The sequence below is a fragment of the Cnephaeus nilssonii genome (assembly GCF_951640355.1).
Source record: "Cnephaeus nilssonii genome assembly, chromosome: 12".
NCBI classification, from domain to species: Eukaryota; Metazoa; Chordata; class Mammalia; order Chiroptera; family Vespertilionidae; genus Cnephaeus; species Cnephaeus nilssonii.
Window position 1 is genome coordinate 17,624,212 of NC_137083.1, and position 22,199 is coordinate 17,646,410.

Below are 22,199 nucleotides of genomic sequence, written 5' to 3' on the forward strand. Positions count from 1 at the left end.
CCAGGCAAGACTATCTACAATGGAAAAGGGGGCATTTTCTTTACTTTATTGAATTTTATTAAGGGGTGGGGGACTTTGCTTTATTTCCCCTCACATTTTATTGGTGAGAATCATATTGCAGGCTCAGGCTAAACCAACACTGGTTTGAAGTGGGGCCACCGTGATTGGGTTAAAATAGACCAGGGTTTCTCAACCACAGCACTACTGACATTCGGGCTGGATAATTCTTTGTTGTGGGAGCTGTCCTATGCATTGAAGGGTGCTTAAAATCATTCCGTGACGATCAAAAGTGTCTCCATGGGGCCCACCTCCCCTAAATATACAACAGCACAGAGAAAAGGGACCATCTGAACAAAATCAGTGTCTTTCAGAAAAGAGGCCTGTATGAGAGAAAAATAGTCCTAAGTAAGCAACCATAAGCATTTAGTATAGTAATTCTTTAAAAGGGATAAATAGCTCATTTAAAATAGGAAATTAGTATCCTGTATTAGTTGAAACAAAATGGAAAATAAAGAGCTTCAGCAGGACTGAGGATCATTAGTGTGTGGTTCACTCATCAAGCACACAAAATCTAAGTCTGCACTTAGGAAATATAATAAGCAATTTAGTTGACTTGTAGAATGTCTTTAAGCATTAATTTCCACAGTGGATTTGTATGTATAATACTTTGTCCCTAAGAACCCTGACCAAGTATTACATTTGGCTTTATGAAATGAAAGATTGGCTGGAGGAGCTATATCTTCTTTCAGGGTCCATTCTTCTATTAATTCTTTTTGAAGTTATGAAACTAAAGCGATTCCCTGCACAAAGATGTATAATTCCCCTAGAAACGTAATTTACTCTGTGGTCTGGTGCTTTCATGGCTGCAGCTTATGAATATAATTTAGTTTTTAAAGATTAAATCATAAGCTTTTAAATTCAAATGTATCTCATTATAAACATTCTATTTGCCATCTTAAGTTTCTTTCTTCTCTAACCTCATGACAAGGCCATATCCACACCCTCTCCAGCCCTTTGAATGGAGCCAGCTGTCCCTCCCACACATGGCCCATGCACCCCACCCCTGTTTACCCCCCAGGCCCACTGCTTACACCTCTCCTTCCCTGGTCCTGGGACACACTGGCTCTGCTTTCTTTGTCCCATTGTCTGAACTGCTCTTCACCCATTTGAAAACCATTTTTGGATACCTTGGCAGACTTGCCATAGCTACTTCCCAACTCTGAACTCTCCATTTTTTCCCAAATATATTTTTTTAACTTACTGATGAGAAAGAAAGAAAGAGAAAGAGAGAGAGAGAGATCAATTTGTTGTCCCATTTATTTATGCATTTATTGGTTGATTCTTATATATGCCCAGACCAAGGATTGAACCTACAACCTTGGCACATCTGGATGACGGTCTAATCAACTGAGCTACCCAGCCAGAGTGCACTCTCCATTTTAATTTCACCCATAATTTCCAAAACTGGCTCTCTCCCAACTGGACCTGGGGAAACTGAGTGGCCAGTCCAGGGATTTTATGGGTCAACATAAAATCTTACCCCCGCAGGCTACAGGTAAGAGCCTAATGGAAGGACTTGAGTCTTTAATCCAAAAGCCGCATTCACAATTCTATTTAATCTTATCTGGCCCATAAGACAAGAACCATGGACAGGAATAAATTCCATTTACATTCATATTGTGAAAATACTACATGACCTCGATGTGTTTTGTTTTACTAACCTGAAAAAGAGACTTGAGATGCTTAACGAAAGGGTTATTACTTTGCAATGGGAAATGTAACCATTCTTGACAGAGCAGGAATCTATAGATTGCAGACACTGACCATGACAGGCTTATAAAAACACTATGATTTTAAACATTTAGCATAAAATAACAACTCCTGAAGATATCTATTCCTTTAATCCAAACATCTGGTATGTCTTTTGTCCCCAGAAACCACCACATTTAAGTTAATATTTGCATCTACAAGTCTTAGAAAATACAGATAAAATTTCTCTACAGAATATTCTTTCTTTTTGATTTACTAAATAGTTTCATAAATACCCGTTCTGATATGCACTAGTATTAAACAAAAGTAGAGCATTAAAAGTATTGATAGAACGGCACCATTTGAGTTAATAATAAAAAAATACATAGGTAGGTATATACAGAGATGATAAATAGATAAATACATAGGTAATAACTGGATAAGGACATGCTTGAATACAGAGAACATATTTCTGGAAGAAGGCTGAAGAAGTTGATAATTATTGCCTCTACTTAGGAGACTCATAGACTAGAATATGGATGGGAGGAAGATCTATTTTCTACTGTTGGCCTTTTTCTACTGTGTATTTTTTATATATATTCTGAGAGACACTCAGACATAAGCATAAAGATGGACAAGCACACATATACACACACATACAGAAAGTGGATAGGTAATCCTAACTCTAAATTGAATTTATGACTATATGACCAATTAATCTTATAAAAGTAGGTGTCACTACTCTTGAAAAAAGTAGCCCCAAGTATGGAATGTCTTGATTTACTAAGAGTCTTTATTAAATTGAATAAATTTATATTCTGTTTCTGAATATAATGAAATAGAAAGGAACTACAATTTTATAGCTTGGAAATTTAATGAAACATTTAAAATAATGATAAAGAGAAATAACTTATTTTACATGTTTTATCTTATAAAATTCTCTTGAAGAAGGGACTCTAAACAGATACTAAAGTCAGTATTTAAGGTAATTTTTCAATAAGATTAAAATTAGACTTGAAACTATCCTCCATTGAAATAAATTTTCTCAGGCTTACCAGGTAACCAAGCTCCTACAGAAAGAGTATTTTCCTTTAAAAAATATTTTTTTTTTATCAATTTCAGAAAAGGAGAGGGAGAGAGAGGTAGAAACATCAATGCTGAGAAACATTGATCAGCTTCCTCCTGCATGCCCCCTACTGGGGACAGAACTCACAACCCAGTCATGTGCCCTGACCAGGAATCAAACCGTGACCTCCTGGTTCACAGGTGGATGCTCAACCACTGAGCTACACTGGCCGGGCAAGAGTATTTTCTTAATTAAAAATAGTATGGTCTACAGAGAAAGTGCCAATTGAAGCTGATGAAAATCCCAAATATACTTACATAAGGACAACTTTGTAGAAGACTGAAGGCAATTTTATGAAAAAGTAAATATAAGATCTCATTGAAAAAAAAAAGACTGATAATGCCAGAAAAATACTTAGAAAAATGCCAGCCACCTGGTATCAGAGACAAGTATGGTTAATAAACTAATTAACATAAACATATACAAAGAATAATTTTTTGCCATAATGTACATGTTGTACTTTTAAATTTTTTACTGTTAAGAATAACCTCTAATAGAACTATTTGTGATCTATTATAGTACAAAAACAGTTTTACGTGGCCTATACATGTTTCAAATATTATTTTAAAATGTTGTAATTCACCCTGGCTGGTGTGGCTCCATTAGTTGGGCATCATCCTGTGCACTGAAAGGTTGCTGGTCCAATTCTTAGTCAGGGCACATGCCTGGGTTGCGGGCCTGATCCCCCAGTAGGGGACATGTAGGAGGCAGCCCATCAATGTTTCACTCTCATATCAATGTTTTTTTCTCTATCTCTCCCCCTCTTCCTTCTTCTCTCTCTAAAAATAAATTCTTTTAAAAAGTTATGTAATTCCAATCAACATTATTATCTCTTTTTATTCTCAAAGTTGCCCTGGTTTAGAAAATATATGACATGGTCACACTTAGTGGGAGAGAATCAATCAATAATGTTGATCAGCTCAGACACCGTGGGACCTAGTTTCACTACCCGTTAGGTACTTGACTTCTTTCTCATTCTCTTCTCATTATCCACTAAAATAGATAGTATGTCAGGAGTTGAACAGGGAGATCAGGCATTTTTGAGATTTTTCTGTAAACCGCTCCCAGTCAAGAACAAGGTGAAAGTGTTCCCACCCTCCTCTGCAAGAGGAAAACATGAATCACTGCCCAGCTCACTCCTCGCTTTGCAAATTCTGGACTTCAAATTAAAATTGTAGGTCAAGTTCATTACCCATCAGCAGTTAGAATTCCATTTGAATAGCCTGTCCCAGGAAGGTTCCTTTTGAAAGGCCTTCATAAGAAAGGAAGCAGGATCTAAACAAATCCACAAATCAGTGGGATAGAACTAGAATACTACAACCTGGCTATGTGGGCTTCCTCTCGGGATCAGAGGAAGGTTCAGTGAGGAAAACTATAACTATCCTATGTGAAATGAGAAAGCCCATTTGTCCATCTATAGAGAACAAAACCCAGCATTCCTGATTTTGAGAGATGTAGCGTAGGAATTACCTAATGGCTCCTTTCTTAACAGGGTCAATCAAACCTGCACTATGTCTAAAGTTAAAATACAGGAAGCACACTCACTTCCATGTCAGAAGCAAGACAAGCTCTTAAGCAGTGCATGTGTTAATTTACTGAGTAATTAGACAAAAGGAGAGAAAGAGGGGAAGGAGGGAGGAGAAAATCAAGGGAGGAAGAGAAGGGAAGGAGAAAAGAAGGAAGAAAACTTTATGGAACAATATCCTTGATTAGGGATCAGCAAACATTTTCTGTAAAAGGCCAGACAGTGAATATTTTAGGGCGCGCAGGCCACACAGTCCCTGTCCTACGACTCAGCATTGCAGTTACTGTGCAGACGTCGCCATAGGCAAAACCTAAGGGAAGGAACTCGGCCGGGCTCCATCCAGTAATCTCCACTATGGACACTGAAATTTCAATTCCGTAATTTTCAAATGTCACAAAATATCATTCTTCCTTTGATTTTTCCCCCCAACCATTTAAAAATGTAAAAACAATTTTTAGCTCCTGCGTTGTCCAAAAACAGATGGGGCAGATTTGGTAACCTTACCCTAGATCATTTTAACAGTGATTAACTTGGGGAAGTGGAACTTGAGAGGTGTGTGTGTGTGTGTGTGTGTGTGTGTGTGTGTGTGTGTTGGGTGGGGTGCCCAAGGAAACTCAGTACTGAAGGCAAAAGAGAAATTTACTTTTTTTTTGACACAACTCTATACTTGGAAGATGTTGGACCATAATTATGAATTATAAAAAAAATTTTAAATCTAACTATTAGATAAATATAATCACACTTATCTAATTGCCTGTTTTCCTTTTTTTTTTTTTTTTTTTTTTTGCATAGCAAGGTAAAGGGTTTTCTAGAAAGACTGTAAAGAGTAATCAAATTATAAAAATGTTGAATTCTAAAACAGTGTTTTCTTTTCTCTCTCGGTTGAAAAGGACCTGGTTGCTTTAGCTGTTAATTGCATTCCTGTCAACAGAGTAACCCTTAGGAATTTCTGTTTGCTTTATATCTAATCTGCAAGCCTCGCTGAACTTTCATTGAGAACAATGGTGTATACACACAGTTCCTGCATTCAGACCAGTTCCTTTCTTCCCCCCTGATTTTTTTTTCTGGTGTTGAACTCCAGCCAAACATTAAGTTACCTTGGGAAGTAAAAGGTAGAAGAGAGAAGAAGAAAAATCCCAAAGGTTGTATTTGGCCTCATTTTAGAAGGACACTCAATCTGAATTTAGAGAACAAGAGACGTGTTTTTAGCGTGAGGAGCATGAGAACTGGAGAAAAGTCCGGGGTTCTTTAGACAACCCTGTTTTTGTAAGTTTGCAGGTGAGTGTGCTCTTGTTTCCATGCAGGTGGGGCTGCAGGGCAGAGGTGTGGGTGTGTGTGCTTGTCGAGGTCTATAAATCCACGCCCATTTTTAACCAGAAACATCCAGAATACACTTCCAGCAAGAGCACTGGCTAGTTCAGGTAAGCAATTATTTAATCAGTGTTCAAGCTCTGCTATATTTAAGTATTCCACGTACTGCTATTCCAACGTGAGGTCTTCAGTAAAGGGTAGGGAACGTTCCATGAAATTGTATATTTTTATTTTAATGCACTGGATTTCCTTTGCTGGCTTCGTGCTTTTATTTTCTATTATTAATGGTGTTGTAATAAACTAGCATTGACCAAAAATGATCCTTCAAAAAAGTATGCTACAAGTAACACTTGTTTTTCCCTGTTTTCTTTTAAATGTTGTTTTATTTTTAAAATAGAAATTTTATATGACATCTAAGTAAATGGTTTATGTTAATTTACTTTTGAAAAGTAAAATATTAGTGTCATGAGATGCTCACTGGCCAATGTTTATAACATCTAATTGTAGACATCAGGTTATTGCCTCCTGAGTGCACTGCTGTAGGCTGCTGTAAGGCTGTCACCATGGCGTTGCCATTGGTTCCCCAAGCAGCTTAACCTTGCACCTGGCGTTAGGGAACCCTCAGTAGTCAGCATTCTGTTTTCCCAAGGAAAACATGTTCGTCCGAAAATAAAAAATATATAAATTGATCAGCTTTATAATAGAATATATTTAATATCTATTTTACATTCTTTTACCAGAGAATGTCAAACAAAAATTCAATATTTTGATTTTTTTAAGAACTGTCTTTAATAGTAATACATAATAACTTAAAATTTGAAAAGAAAAGTGTGATTCCCATTCTACTATAAACTTGGCAGCTCTCAGTCAGGAAGGCATGAAGTTACACTTTCTCTGTTTCAATATAGATTTCACCTACTTCTCTGTCTCTACCACAGAGAACCTTTCCTGATGCTGCCTTCAGATTAGCTTCCCTAACTCTGCTTTCTACCTGAGGCCCTTGCGAGAATCTTCAGGCAGATCTTCAGGCATCTTCCCCAGGAAAATGAACTGAGGCCCATAAAATTTTACGCAGAATTTCAGGGTGTTTTGAGCCTCCTGTCACTCAATCATAGACTTTTTGAGAGGTCACTGGATTAAGCTTAAGACCCTGCCCTAGATGGTTGCTTCAATTTCTCTGCTGCAATTTTCAGAGAAAATTGAAACTACCCTCCCCACCTTGGACTCTGTGATCCCGATTCAGCTGCCTCTTTTCCCTACTAAATCTCCCTTTCCTTTGTTTCAGTCTTTAAGGTATAAGATGACCAGTCCTTAAAGTACAAGAAGGCATTCTGAATGCTTCATGGTATTAATAACTTATAAGAACCTGACTTGTCATTCTTAACGGGCACTGTGGTTCTTTTTTAACAGGATTTTTTAATAATTAAGCACAAAGAAATTAAAAAATGGGTTCATTGCAAATTAGGAAGGGAAATGATTTAAACAGAGGGGGACTGCAGGGAGAGACCACTGACAAGGAAAAGATACTAGATGAGGGGAATAAGAAAGCATCTCGAGAGAACCCTAGAATCTATAAACTTCCCACCACCAAATTGTTCTCTCCATGACTATGATTGCTATAATATATAATGAACCTTTTAACACTGTCAAACAGTAAGTTATTTTAAGGTGCATTTGTCTTATTAATCTTTCAATTTACCACAATGCCTAATACAGTTACATATAGCAATATTCATGTTTGTGCAGAATTGCAAATGGTCATTCTCTTATTTTGGTGGGGAATTCACTATTAAATAATGTAAGTTCACAGGAAAACTTCTCTGAAGGAATCTATATAATAAAAGGCTAAATGCAAACTGACCGAACGGCGTAATGACCGGTCGCTATGACGCGTGATGACCAACAGGGGGAAGACACTCAACACAGGAGCTGCGCCCTGGTGGTCAGTGCACTCTCACAGGGGGAGCACTGCTCAGCCAGAAGTCCGGCTCACGGCTGGCAAGTGCAGTGGCAGTGGCAGGAGCCTCTCCTTCCTCCGCAGCAGCACTAAGGATGTCTGACTGCTAGCTTAGGCCAACTCCCTGGGCCTAAGCCGTCAGTTGGACATCCCCTGAGGGGTCCCGGACTGTGAGAGGGCAAAGGCTGGGCTGAGGGACAACCCTCCCCCCCCCGTGCACAAATTCCGTGCACCGGGCCTCTAGTTTTAAATAAACATGAATGATGTCTGTACATTTATTTTATATTTTGCAGTGATTTAAAAACTGCACATGTTAACTACTTTTCACATGGGTTTTATATGCCACAAATGCTTTAACTGTACATCTAACAAGCATTAAACATATCATGTAAGATATTTATCAAGTGGTTGAAGTCCAGCTCAGATCCAACTCTAGACTTTTGATTATATCTTAAAGTGCAGAGAATAAGGGACAGTATATTGACTTAAAAATCCATTTGAATCCTAGCTCACCAAGGGATAACTATAGATGCAGCAAGCCTGTTCTTCTTTACACTTGTATTTAATTTATAGCAATGTGACAATAAACTTGATTGCTAAAAGAGCTGGTTTGTAAGCTGAAGGGCAAAAGGCTGAGTCACTGATGGAAGAATGAAAATGATGAATGACTACAGAAGACTTGAAAAACAAGAATCTCCATATTCTATTTTTCCCTCTGAACTCAATTGTAAGCAATAGTGTTCATGCCTAATCTTATTATCTTGGCACAGAGATCAAGAAGAGTCAAAGGAATACGCATGCATGCCAAAAGTCACCTTTGCATTGCACTTTAGAGTTGAAAGGCCTTTAATAAACCTGATCTCATATGAGCTTCACTGTAGTGCTGTGAGTACTAAAGCACAGTCAGATGTGAGCTTTGAGCGCCCCAATCCAGTTTTCTTTCAACGTCATTGTACAGCTCCCAGCATGCCCAGAATGTGGCTTTTCACCAAGTGGACATTATTGAGTTGGAAGCATTTTTTAAATATTTTATAAATAGCAAGTGAATGAGAGTTCTGGGAGGTTGTACCATGTCAACTCACACAAGCAGAGCAAGCTGTCTGAGTCTTAAATGACTGCCTGAAGTAACCTGCTAGATTCTGAACCTTATTTTCTACCACCTAGCTTCTTCTGAGGGATTCTCGAGAACACGTGATGTTACACTCGGCTTTGGCCCTCTGCCTCTTCCTGGTTGCAGTTTCTTCCAACCTTGCCATTGCCATCAAAAAAGAGAAGAGGCCTCCTCAGACACTCTCAAGAGGTACTAGAATCTCATTTTATTCTCTAAATTCAGCCATTTGGATGGTTTTCAAATTCCTAGTCTCTTATCCATATTTTACATTTAAAGCAAACTCCATTAACTGGAATATTTTGTTGTTTACCACATTAAAGTAGGCAAAAACAAAACCCAGAAAAGACCAGTTGATTTTAAAGACTGAACCAGCCCTAGCTGTTGTGTCTCAGTTGGTTGAGCATTGACCCACACACCAAGAGGCAACCAGTTTCCGGGTAGGGCTTGAGTTGCCAGCTCAATCCCCAGTAGGGGCCGTGCAAGAGGCAGCCAATTGATGTTTTTCTCCATCTCCCTCCCTCTGTCTCTAAAGTCAATAAAAACATATATTTTTTAAGTAAAAAAAAAAAAAAAAAGGAGTGAATCAAAGCAACTGAAAACCAGTAATAATTTGCTATAGTGTTCATAGAAATAGTGATGAATTGGTTTGGTGGCCTGTAACTTTGGTAACCAGAGTCCTAGAAAATAATAATGGATGTGTCATATTGATATCTTAAAGGGAATTAAGACCTCTCAAAATCTGCTCCAATTCCCTGTCTTCTACTCATGCAAAAATAATAATTTGGAATGATTTTATACCAGAATCCCCAGAAATTATATTTTATTCCATCCTCTGAAAAATTTGGGTAACCAATGTTTGCTATATTGACTCGAAAAAAACAACTGCAGTGGTTTTTGACATCATAATCCAGGTCTATCATTGGCTACATGTTTAGAAAACGTTTCTATTTTGTACTTAGTACTTTCCTTTGACCTAAAAAACAAATATATCTTCATCTGTAAAGAAACAGTTTATAGAGAAAATTCTCAAAATCAGCTCCTACATTTCCAGGTAACAAAAATAGGAGAAAAATCATTTGTCTCCATATAGCTAATTTAAAAATAGTAGTACAAACCTCAAAACACTTGACCACTACTTGGAATAGTATATGAATGGAGCAAACAAATGGAGACTGATTATAACATAATTTCAAATTTTAAAATATTGACTTTCCAAGTTTGTAATTTCTTAACAGATGTATTGAGCACTAGCCAATTACCCATCAAAGTTCAGCCAAGTTATTTCATTCTACTTTAGTTCAAAACCACAAAAACTATAAACTAAAAAGACTAGCAAGTTTTGAAAAAGAAGTAAATTAAAAAAAGAAAATATTTTCCTAAGTATAATTTATCATGAATCTCTCTGTATAAACACAAGAGTTATAAAGCAATGAGCTCAGTAGTCTTGAGTGGAATACTAAACTTATCATAGCTAAAAATAGAATTATGGTAATGAATCAAGACATTGAAGAGAGTTGAAGCTCAGTATCACCTTTGGCCTATTGTGATTATGAGACCAAGTGTATAACCAATATGGCTCCTCTACAGTGAATTTCCTGAGAGCAGGGATTATGTTATCTCACCTTTACATACCCAGTGCTAGAGGAGTAAGGCATACAGCAGATGTTCCTCTACTGTTTGTGGGACTAAGTTGAACAGGAGCAGAGAATAGTAATTCCTCCCATTGCTGAAATTCCATCATTGAATGATATTTACCACAGAATAGAAAAATTAAATAGGATCCAAGTCTCACTGGCTGTTTCTGAATTACTCTTATTTAGTGCAAAATATGGTGTGAAGTTACTACATAGGTTTGAGCAAAGCTGTAAAGAAACTCAGGATTATTACAGATAGAAGGGGTATTAAACCAACATAATATGTCTTCCAATGTTAAGTTACTAAAATCAGGCAAAAACAAGTCAATAACATTACTAGTGAGAGTACAAAATAGTGCAATCATTTGAATAAAAATCTGACAGTTCTTCAACTGATTAAATGTAAATACCATGTGACCCAGCAATCCTAATCCTAAGTAGATAGCCCAAGATAAAAATATATTCACACAAAAGCTTGTATACTAATGTTCACAGCAGCATTATTCATAAAAGGCAAAAAGTAGAAACAACCCCAGTGCCCATCAACTGATGAGTGGATAAATAAAATGGGGTATATCCATACAATGGAATAATATTTGGCCATATAAAGGAAAGAAGTGATAATACATGACACAACACAGATGAGCCTTGAAAACATTATATTAAGTAAAAGCATCCAGTCACAAGACTACATATTGTATGATTCCATTTATATGAAATATCTAGAATAAGAAATGTATAGAGACATAAAGTAGATTCGGTATTTTTTAGGGCTGGGAGAGAAGGTGGGATGAGGGGGTGATAGCTAAAGGGTACAGGGGTTTTGTTTGAAGCTCTGAAAATATTCTAGAATTGATGATGGTGATGGTTGCACAACTTTGTGTACATACAAAAAAAAGTGCACTTTCAATGGATAAATTGTATTTGCATGTGAATTACATTTTAATCCAAAAAGCAAACAAAGCAAAAACAAACCAACAAGCAAAAATCATGGAAATGTGTTTATCTTACTTTATAATTCTGCTTCATAATTTTTGGCCATCTTGTAGCGATGGTATCAAAATCAGAAACTGCAGTCTGACAACATGGGAAATATACAAGAAAATCTGGGTCTAAATTAGCCTAGAAATATTTCTATTTTCAAGTTGATTCAATCTTTCTTATCCATAAACCAAGACACTTCCTGAAAATACCCTGTAGTATTTCTGAATGTTTTTTGTGGGTTCTTCTCCTCAATGATCTTATTCTTTAATCTCTAATATACATTCCCAACTACCTGTATCACTTTTTTAAAAGCTAGTGGATCTCTCTCTGTTCATTGCTTTCTGTTTCTCTAGCCTTTATTCTTCTGAATGCTTCCAGAACACCTGTGTTTATTGTGTGTCTCAACCATGAAACACCAGAAGTTTTTCCGAATCAAAATATTGAAGCAAAAATTTGGAATTCCTTTTTCCATTTTCGCTATGTTTAAGGACTTAGAAGGGGTCAGCATTTCTTGGCACTCAAAATACAAGGGCACTATATGGTATGGTCCAAAGGTATTTCTACTAGACTTACAAAGTGTACAAAGATTAACTGTTATTTCCTGCTGTTCATTCTGAAACCAGAGGTTTTGCACAGTCCAGAGATGTCCTTTCAGTCATCACTAATAATAGCATTTATTGAGCACTTACTGGGTTCAAGGCCATGGATCTTGAGGGTTGAAACACAATCACAAAATCTCAGCCCTATGATCTGGAAGGATACCACCTCTTCATATCTAATTATAATTATACTAGAGGCCCAGTGCACAAATTTGTACACGGGTTGGGGGCGGACTGCGAGAGGTTGGCTGGCCAGGGGTGGAGGGACCGTGGGCGGTTGGCCAGCTGCTGGAAGTTGGCTGTGGGAACACACTGACCACAAGGGGGCAGCTCCTGCATTGAGCATCTGCCCCCTGGTGGTCAGTGCACATCATAGCGACTGGTCAACCAGTCGTTCCAGTCATTCTGTCATAATGGTCACTTAGGCTTTTATATATATAGATAGCCTCTATACCATATATCAGGCAACTGTTTGGTAGCTTACTAGTAAGTATCTGTAGATAGATATCCACTTGTCACATGCCTGCTTCAGAGCTCCTCTGTGGTCCTGAATTAATGCATTGATTTCTCTTCTATTCTAGGATGGGGAGATGACATCACTTGGGTACAAACTTATGAAGAAGGTCTCTTTCATATTCAAAAAAGGTAAAACACCTCTCAGTTAATTTTGACAGACCATATAGATACCTCTCACAGAAGAGCCAAAACCTTGCAAGTTAGCTTTTGAAAAGATATCACACGCATTTGCTCTACTATCATGCAACTAAGAGCTGCCATTAGAATGTTTTTTACAAACAAAAGCTCTAAATTAATTTCTTTTTTAAAATATTTTTTATTGATTTTTAGAGAGGGAGGGAGAGAGAGAAACATTTATGCAAGAGCAAAATGTTGATCAACTGCCTCCTGCACACCCCCTACCTATTCAACCCAGCAAAAAATCCACATCATGCTTACTGGAAAAACAAATATACAATACACAGATGATGTATTATAGAATTGTATCCCTGAAACTTACATAATATTATTAACCAATGTCACCCAAAAAATTTAATTAATTTTTTTAAAAAGAAGTGTCCCACTGAAATCTGAATAAGACAAGGATGTCTATAATCACCACAATTAGTCCTTAGTTGATATGAAACATTTGGCAAAGTTATAATAAAACAACATAATATTGGTAAATAAATCAAAATTAAGATTATAAAAATAAAACTGGATATTACAGAAAAATGTTTACACAATAAACTAGTATTTTAAATCGAGGTAGGGGAGATAAAATATGTAAAATAAATTAATGTTAGAGAGAAGTTAGTAGTAATCTGGGAAAAATAAATTTGGATTCATACCTCAAATTTCATCATAATAAATTACAAAGATCCTATATAATAAAAGGCCAGGGACCATAAGCATAACAATTGGAATGACCACTGGACCAGTCGCCAAGAGGTGCATTGACCACCCCTTAGTCCCTCCCCTCCCCCACCTTTTCCATCCCCCGACCCCTGCCCACCGGCAAATGAGGAACCACAGGGAAGCAGGTGGGTGGCAGCGGGGTGGGACTGGGGACTGGCAAGCTGACAGAACGGCTGACCTCTTGGTCCCTCCCCCTGGTCCACAGGCTCCGATGGATCAGCGATGGTGAACGGGGAACCAGGGTGGGTGGCGGGAGGCTGTCAGACCATTGGGATCCCTAGCTCATCCCCGGCTGCTAGGGGGCTCAGGCTGGCAGAAAAGTGGGCCCCAGCAACTTCACCTCCATGCACTGCACCGGGCCAGCCACTGATGGAACGTGCTGCCCGCTCGGGGCCACTCACATGGGCGCAGCCACCGCCGCTGCCCCTGCTACTGGGGCTTGTGGCGCTGACGGAAGCTGCGGGGTGTGCCCACCACCTACCAGACCTGGCAGTGGAGGTGGCGTTTGGCCTGGGGACTGGCGAACAGGCAGAAGATGGCCCTGACTGTAGGCTAGGCCTAGGGACCCTACCCGCACGATTTCGTGCACTGGGCCTCTAGTTTCATTATAACAATGAAGCTATTAAGGTACTAGGAGATACTATTGCAAAATACTAATTCTTTAAATTCTTGGAGTAGGGAAGGGCTGATAGAAGGGTGAGGTAAGAGAGGTTCCTTGGAAGCCTAAATAAAACACTTAACTTTTGCACCCTACGGGCCTTTCTTGCCTCACCCCAGTCCTTCTATGGAAAGCCTATACTGTATCAAAATTACACATGCACATACTCTTTGACCTAGAAATTCAACTTCTGGACATGTACCTACCTATCTGTAAAATCTTAAATAACATCACCGAAGCAATGTTTTTGTTTGGAGATGATCTAAACACAAAAAAAAAATTGGAAGCCATTTAAATATCTATCTTCAATGGACTAATTAAATTAAAGAACATCTATATCCTGAAGCACAGGGAATGCTATGCGGGAGGAACCATTATGATAAAAAAGCAAAATGCAAAAACGTATGTATAGTGCACTAGTATTTGTACTTTTTTTAAAAAAGAAATGGATATATACATACACATACACATGGGCATGCATACGAACATACTCAACTCATTCATTATTGACATATTCATTTGCATAAACATATCCATTTACAGAAATATGTACATGTACATAAACATACATATGCTTATTCATATTCATAGCATGGACACATACATGTACACACACATACACATATTCAGGTACATGGAAGGACACATAAGAAATGGTAACATTGTTTACTTCTGGAAGGCAGGAGTGGGAGGAAAAATTTTTACTTTTTTACCTTTTGGATTTTAAATTATTTGAATTTGTAACCCATTTTAAAAGAAAAAAATGTAGAATTTTAAAAGATCATTCTCCAAATGATGCTGATAAACTGGGCTTGGTGGACTCTGGTTTTAGAGAATCTTGGAAGCATAGCATTCAAAAATGTTTACTCTTTCTCAACTCGTTTCTCATATTCTGGTGGGCTAGTCGTGAGATTGTTAGACCAGGGACCACCTATTTTTATTTGATCTGTGAACTGATAATGATTTTTACATTTTAAAAAAGTTTTAACCAAAAGAAAACTTAGCCTGGCCGGTGTGGCTCAGTGGTTGAGCATCACAGTTTGATTCTTGGTCAGGGCACATGCCGGGTTGCAGGCTCGATCCCCAGTGGGGGCATGCAGGAGGCAACAGATCAATAATTCTCATCATGGATGTTTCTATCTCTCTCCCTCTCCCTTCCTCTCTGAAATTGATAAAGATATATATATTTTAAAAAAATAAGGCTTTATTTATTGGAAGGAAGGAAAGAAGGGAGGGAGGGAGGGAGGGAGGGAGGGAGGGAGGGAGGGAGGGAGGGAGGGAAAAAGAAAGAGAGAGAGAGAGAGAGAGAGAGAGAGAGAGAGAGAGAGAGAGAGGAAAGCAGTATTTTGGACACATGATAGTTACATTATACTCAAATTTAAGGATCCATAAATTAAGGTTTACTGTATTACAGCCACACTCATTTTGTTACATATTGTCCATGGCTGATTTTGTTCAATAATGGCAGAGTTAGAGAGCTGCAACTAAAACCCCACAGCCTGCAGAACCTCAAATATATATGATTTGTCTCTGCTGAAAAGAGCCCTTTTTTTAGACTATTCCTACTTCAGTATCTGCCAGAATTACTGCTCTGCTTTTCCTGAAATGAAAGAGTGTCTTGCTTTGAATGCCTAAACAACCTATTCATAGCTGAACTGTTAACACTGAAATTTCTGTGGTCTTGATAAATATTTCCTTGGACTCCAATTGCCCAGAAATCTGATGCAAAAATTAATTTTCCAAGAGTTATGTCAATGTCTTTCCCTACATTATCTGTCCCTGTTGCCACTTGCTGAGCAGATGCTGGGAAGAAATTAGAATGACTTGGGCGGCTAAACCGTTCTGTGTCAGGACATCTATACCTACCTAGGCTCAGCCAGACCAAGAGTTATCTAGTAGGAAGATTACCACTTGATGCTTACGAGAATCAAGTTCTATACTTGCCTCTAAAAAACTGTCAATAAATATTCTAAGGGTTAGTTTTCTTAAAAAGCAGGAATAATATTTGATTAATTGGATTTCTAGTCTGCTTTTTCACCAATAAGTTTGCAGTTGGCAAATGCTAGCTTTATAGCTATGTCATAAATCTTAAAGGTGAGTTATAGGATTTATTCTTACCTAAAATACACTTATAGTTCAAGTTTGAGGATTAAATAAAATAACAATTCGAAGTTTGCTATTTAACACTTTGAGAATAAAGTTAAAAATAGGATTATTCAATGACAAGTATTTCACATGATTATCTCTGTTGTTTTTAAAAAGATTTAGGTTTAATGCACATACATTAATTAGGGTCTATTTCTTTTTGTACCCAGAATCCTATTTTAAAAACATCCTCTATATCTAAATCATAATTCCTTTCTCCTTTTATAATAGTTAATATTCTAATTTCTTTCTAACTCTAACAAGCAGGAAAGTCAACTAGCTACCACAAAAACTTTTTCTCAGAGAGTTAAAACCAAAATGAAACAGAAAAATGTCGAGAGAGGGAACTCTCACTGAGATTGTTTGTATACTGTGAGTTGTTACAAGAATGACAGGATGTGAAAATAGTCCAATATTAATAGCATTTTTGCGAAAACGAAGAAAAAAAAACCACCAAAACTGAAATAAAAACTTTGACTCTCCTGAACTCTTACACCAGATGTTCATTAGAAATTAATATCTTGTTTATTATATCCTTTCATCTCTGGAGACAGAATTGATTTTTATTCTTATAACTACTGCAGTGTGCAGAGCAATCTGCTGGTGAGCTTGTTAAGCTACAGATTCCTGGACCCCACCCCAGAGAGCCTGAGTGGGCCTGGGAGGGAGAATTCCCACTTCTATTGAGCTACCTGGTGATGCTAAAGTTCTGGGCCCATGTACTGGGTAACACTACTGCAGACTATGTTGCTATGCTGTGTCAATCAGATTTTCACTCTAAATCTTGTTGAAAGTGTTAAAACCTTAAAGCTAATTTCAATGTGCATTCTGACTCAGAGTTAGTCACCTGACTCAACTCCACACTCTTTCTGTTTAGCAACAAGCCACTGATGGTCATTCATCACTTGGAGGATTGTCAATACTGCCAAGGTAATTTCAGCTCCTCAGATCGTATTATAGCTCCAAGAGAACTAGAAAAAGCGACCTGGTAAAAATTGTTAAGACAGCGCTCAGGAAATCCCATAAAAATAAAAAAATAAAAGACAACTGCTATATCACTATATCACCATTTTACTCAGTGCTTAAAGACTACAATGATTGTTAGCAATCTATTGAATATATTTAAATGTTCTTTAGAGTTTTATTTCCCTCTTCCTCCCACCAGAAAAAAGGGGGGGGGGGACTTGTTATTTGCACCAATGTGTTACCTGAAATTATAAAATTGGTTGCTTCATTAAATTGGATTATACTCTGATATCTTCATTGGCAGACTGTCCATCATTGCTTCTCAGTGAGAAACAAAGTGGCCAGAGGCTAATGAACTGTTTATAGCCAAGATATAAACACAAACAAATAGAAAATACTAGTTTGACTTTGTTATGTTATTGATATTGAAGATGTCTTTATCCTTAAAGCTGACTGGTGTTCATGTTATGTTATCCCCAACAGCACTCAAAACAGTGTTTGCCCAAAATGAAGAAATACAAGAAATGGCTCAGAATAATTTCATCATGCTGAATCTCATGGTACTTGACCTCTACAATGTTTTCTTCATATCACAAGTCAATGGAAAGCTTAAATCCCTTTTTTAAAATCTATTTTTAAGACAAAAAGAGGTATAAAAAATTGGTAGATATAAAAGATTATATGAACTTGAAAAGGCAAAAATATACAATTTAATGAAAACCTTGTTCATATAAAATATTTTCAAAAACAATGAAATCTGATACCAATTATTTTTCTTTTCTTCCTAGCATGAGACTGCAGATAAAAATTTATCACCAGATGGGCAATATGTGCCTAGGATCATGTTTGTGGGTATGTGAATAATCTCATCCCATCAGGTTTACAAAATCAATAGCATTCTTATTTTATTTATTTTTAAATGCTAGTTCAAAGGAAGTCATGTCTAACCCAGTAAATAATAGCTCTTGTTGGTTCTAAAATTGAAATTCACTGCATCTATAATGTATAAATTTAAATATTTTTAAAACTAATGATGCTATTAAACCAATAGCCCAATAAACTTTCAGTAAAGTTTCCAAAACTGTATTGACAGAAAACTATGATACACTAAAATGGAAAAATTCATGTTAACTCATCATAAATTTGTTTAACATTTATTTGTTTTAGATTAAGAGGCAAGAATGATTTTTAAAACATTTAGATAATGCATTAGTGAATTATTTTTTCTTTGCAGATCCTTCTTTAACAGTCAGAGCTGATATAACTGGAAGATACTCTAATAGACTGTATACATATGAACCACAGGATTTACCAATATGTAAGCATTCACAGATTATCTTGAACAGTGGGACTAGCTGACACTTGACTTTAGAAAGGTCAAAAAGGTCCATGATGCCCTACATCAGTGCTTCCCCACAAGCAGTACTATCAACAAATCAGAACACTGGGATAGATGGTGGTGGTAGTGTTTAAAATGCAAATCCTTGCATGACCAGCATGGCTCAGTGGTTAAGGGACCACTTATGAACCAGGAGGTTGTGGTTTGGTTCAATTCCCAGTCAGGCACATGCTCAGGTTGTAGGCTTGATCCACAGTGGGGGCATGCAGGAAGCAGACAATCAGTGATTCTCTCTCATCATTGACGTTTCTATCTTCTCTCCCTCTCCCTTCCTCTCTGAAATCAATAAAAATATATGTTTTAAACAATACAAATCCTTATCTCCCATCAAAATCAGAATTTCTAGGTACCTCAGAATCTCTTTATTAAAAGGGATGTGTAATAATTTCTACAATCACTAATTTGGAGACCACTAAAACGAATAGAATATACATTAAAATTAGACTTTAAGAAAGCCAGTTCATTCTGTGGGTATCAGCGATCATATATGATTTCCTCAAAGTGGTAATAATTAAATCTTTGTCTCTCCTCTTAATGCCTATAAGCAAGGAGATGCAGTCTGTTTTGGGATTTTAATCTAATCTTTACAACATTCATTGTCAATTTTGTTTAACTAGAGGCCCAGTGCACAAAGTTGTGCACCAGTGGGGTCCCTTGGCCTGGCCTGCAGGATCGGGCTGAAAATGGCTCTCCAACATCCCCCGAGGGGTCCCAGATTGCGAGAGAGGGTGCAGGCCAGGCTGAGAGACCCCACCAATGGACAATCAGGGCTGGGGAAGGACATGGAGGTTGGCCAGGTGGGGAGGGCCCACAGGAGGGCTCCAGGGCATATCTGGTCCATCTCACTCAGTCCCAATCAGTTGGACCCCAGCAGCAAGCTAACCTACTGGTCAGAGCGTCTGCCCCCTGGTGGTTAGTGCACATCATAGCGAGCGGTTGAGTGGCCTTAGCATATCATTAGCATATTATGTTTTGATTGGTTGAACAGCCTACTGGACAACCAGACACTTAGCATATTAGGCTTTTATTAAATAGGATAAGACAACTATGCATGTCAAATCCAATGATATAGATAAAAAATTATTAATTTAAAAAATAGACACTCCCTCAAAACATCTCTTATAAAACTGTTTATTTTAACATAAAGAAAATTGATTTGACCCTATCTGAATGGTATAATCCCTAAATATAAATATACGCCTTTAGCATAGTGTGTGTGTGTGTGTGTGTGTGTGTGTGTGTGTGTGTGTGAGGTGTGAGAAAAGGAACTATATTGGATGTCAGGAGTTCAAATGAGGTACATGAAGGCATAATATTCTTTAATGTTGTAAATAAATTCCCATGTTTTCACAGCCATTAATTTAAATGGGCCATTTTTAGATTTCAGGGGTTAAAAGAATATAATATCTGGTACTTTCATTTACTAACAGAATAATATGTTTTTATTTCAGTGATAGAAAACATGAAGAAAGCATTGAAACTTATTCAATCAGAGTTATAAGAGATTACCTCGAGGAGGTCAAATGTCATGAAGATGACCTTCAGGTGAACTCACTAATACTAAATGTGCAACTATATGGACTCTGTAATGTTATCATTTAGATTTTAAATCTGATTAAAATATTCTTATGAAGGTAAAGTTATATTTCAATAAAGGTCAAAACCTGAGCATAATAATGTGGTAGCAGCTTGACTTCTGTCTCCATCGGTAGCAAAGGAAGTTTACCACGAACTGGGAGTGAGATTAGGGTTAAGAAAGGGCCTCAAGAATAGATACCTACACCACTGGTTGTCTTTACTTCCTCACCTCCCTGTCCCTCCACCATGTAACCTAACCTTAATTCTGCTCCTCCACTGTACTGAACCTGCCGGTATAAATCATAAGTAATGGGCATGCTGCCAGAGCAAATGGAGACACTTGCTATTTGAACTTTTAACAGCATATTTCAGAGTTAACCATTTACTTCTTTTCTTACCTCAAATTTAAAAACTAATTGTAATAAATTAAAAATATACTTAAAAATTTTAACGATGTGTTTTCCCTAATTATTGGGTGGATATGTAATAATAGTACTTTCAATAATTTTAAGAAAAGTGTAACTGCCTCTAGAGGACTGAAAATGTTTTCCAGGTAACTAGCAGGAGAGGGTTACATCCCTTCTGAAATTATCAAACACACAACTGCCAATTCAATTCTTCACAGGAAGCTCTGGAGGATCCGCACCATGTCTTCTATTCCTTTAAATTCCTAATTTTTTAATGGAAAAACTTCCCAGAATCTGCTGGGAGTAATTCTCAGAAGTGAGAGAATGTTTGAGGTAGACCGAAATTTACCCAACCCATAGGATTTGATTGCATTGAAATAATTTTAATTATTTTGAGATATAAAAGTGCACTTTAATATGAGATAGATGTGTAAAAATCCAATGTCTATGATATAGATTTTTTATTAATTCCAATGTTTCATGATTCAGAGAAAAAAAGTTTTTCCAGGTTTTATTTTATCACTATTCCATTCATTTTAAGCAGACTTAGTATCTGACTTATTTGGATATGAGGAGGTTACCTGACCAATAACTAGATATCAGTGCTAGATATCCATGTGGAAAAGAATATTAAATATCTTATATTTAAGTTTTTAAATTTTAGATCAAAGTCTGAAAGTTGATTTTGTTAATGAATACTAAGACATCCAAATGCATTGGCATTCTCTAACTTAATGATTTAAAGTATGATGACTAAAGTAATATAGCTGATTCCATTGTTGCATTAGTAATGCAGAGGCAGAAAATGTCAGTGGTCATTTGCTATGAAGTAAGAAAAGGTCAGTTGCTCTTTTAAGAACTAGTAAGTAAAATAAAATGTTCACTATTTTTCCTCAATTAGTGTAAAAACGTTACTGAATGATAAATTTATTCTTTATCACAAAAATGTATGTGCCTTTGTATTTAAATATACATATGATTATATGTTATTGTATACAATTTAGTTGTGGATATAATCATATAGGCTAATATTTAATATACATATATACCACAATTACTTGGTTAGTTACATTAGTCAGTATAATCTTGTAACCAATTCAGTTTTGTTCTCTACCCTACTTTAACAATTTAACTCTATATCCTACTTGATATTTCTATATAATTTCTTCACTTTATGAAATTAGTGGTTTAGATTTTATCAATTCTGAGGTTACCCCTAACTTCGAAATGTCTGTCTTTTTCACTAAACGGAAAGCCCTTGAAAGTTCTCTCTCTCTCTCTCTCTCTCTCTCTCTCTCTCTCTCTCTCTCTCTCTCACACACACACACACACACACACACACACACAAGCACACTGAACAAACTGTGAATTTTGAGCTAGCATCCACAGTAGGATGCCATTAGATGTGTAACTCCCCTGGTGTTTTCAGTTATTAACTTTATGAATTCTAGTTTGTAAACATCATTTCATAACAGATGAAACAAATCTGCTGTCTACAACTTTGTAACCATGCAACTGGATTTTTTTCAATATCAGTTACTGTAAATTATGGAAGTATATTATCATTATTTCTAGGACAAGACGCTGTTACAATTTAAATTTTATGCGACCTCCCCCCCCCAAATATTCATAGGCCT

The 22,199-nt window shown here is 37.0% G+C and overlaps 1 protein-coding gene across 2 annotated transcripts; it reads left to right on the forward strand.

Moving 5' to 3' along the window:
• The first annotated feature begins 5,508 nt into the window (after nucleotides 1–5,508).
• AGR3 (anterior gradient 3, protein disulphide isomerase family member) lies at nucleotides 5,509–20,606 on the forward strand. Of its 2 annotated transcripts, none has more exons than XM_079785729.1 (8): nucleotides 5,509–5,678; nucleotides 8,833–8,968; nucleotides 12,578–12,641; nucleotides 17,090–17,142; nucleotides 17,662–17,738; nucleotides 17,967–18,030; nucleotides 18,413–18,496; nucleotides 20,029–20,606. In XM_079785729.1, exons 2-8 carry the CDS (start codon nucleotides 8,863–8,865, stop codon nucleotides 20,076–20,078), a joined length of 498 nt encoding a protein of 165 aa, XP_079641855.1. In that variant the 5' UTR covers nucleotides 5,509–5,678; nucleotides 8,833–8,862; the 3' UTR covers nucleotides 20,079–20,606. The 2 variants fall into 2 exon arrangements, with proteins under 2 accessions (XP_079641855.1, XP_079641854.1); XM_079785728.1 differs by lacking the exon at nucleotides 5,509–5,678 and adding an exon at nucleotides 5,763–5,821.
• The last annotated feature ends 1,593 nt before the right edge of the window (nucleotides 20,607–22,199 follow it).

Excerpts from the sequence above, each read along its gene's own strand:
- AGR3 (XM_079785729.1), top strand. The coding sequence starts at position 8,863 with ATGTTACACTCGGCTTTGGCCCTCTGCCTCTTCCTGGTTGCAGTTTCT. Across the intron at positions 12,642-17,089 it reads CTCTTTCATATTCAAAAAAG|CAACAAGCCACTGATGGTCA; the intron begins GTAAAACACCTC and ends CTTTCTGTTTAG. Across the intron at positions 18,031-18,412 it reads GCCTAGGATCATGTTTGTGG|ATCCTTCTTTAACAGTCAGA; the intron begins GTATGTGAATAA and ends TTTTCTTTGCAG.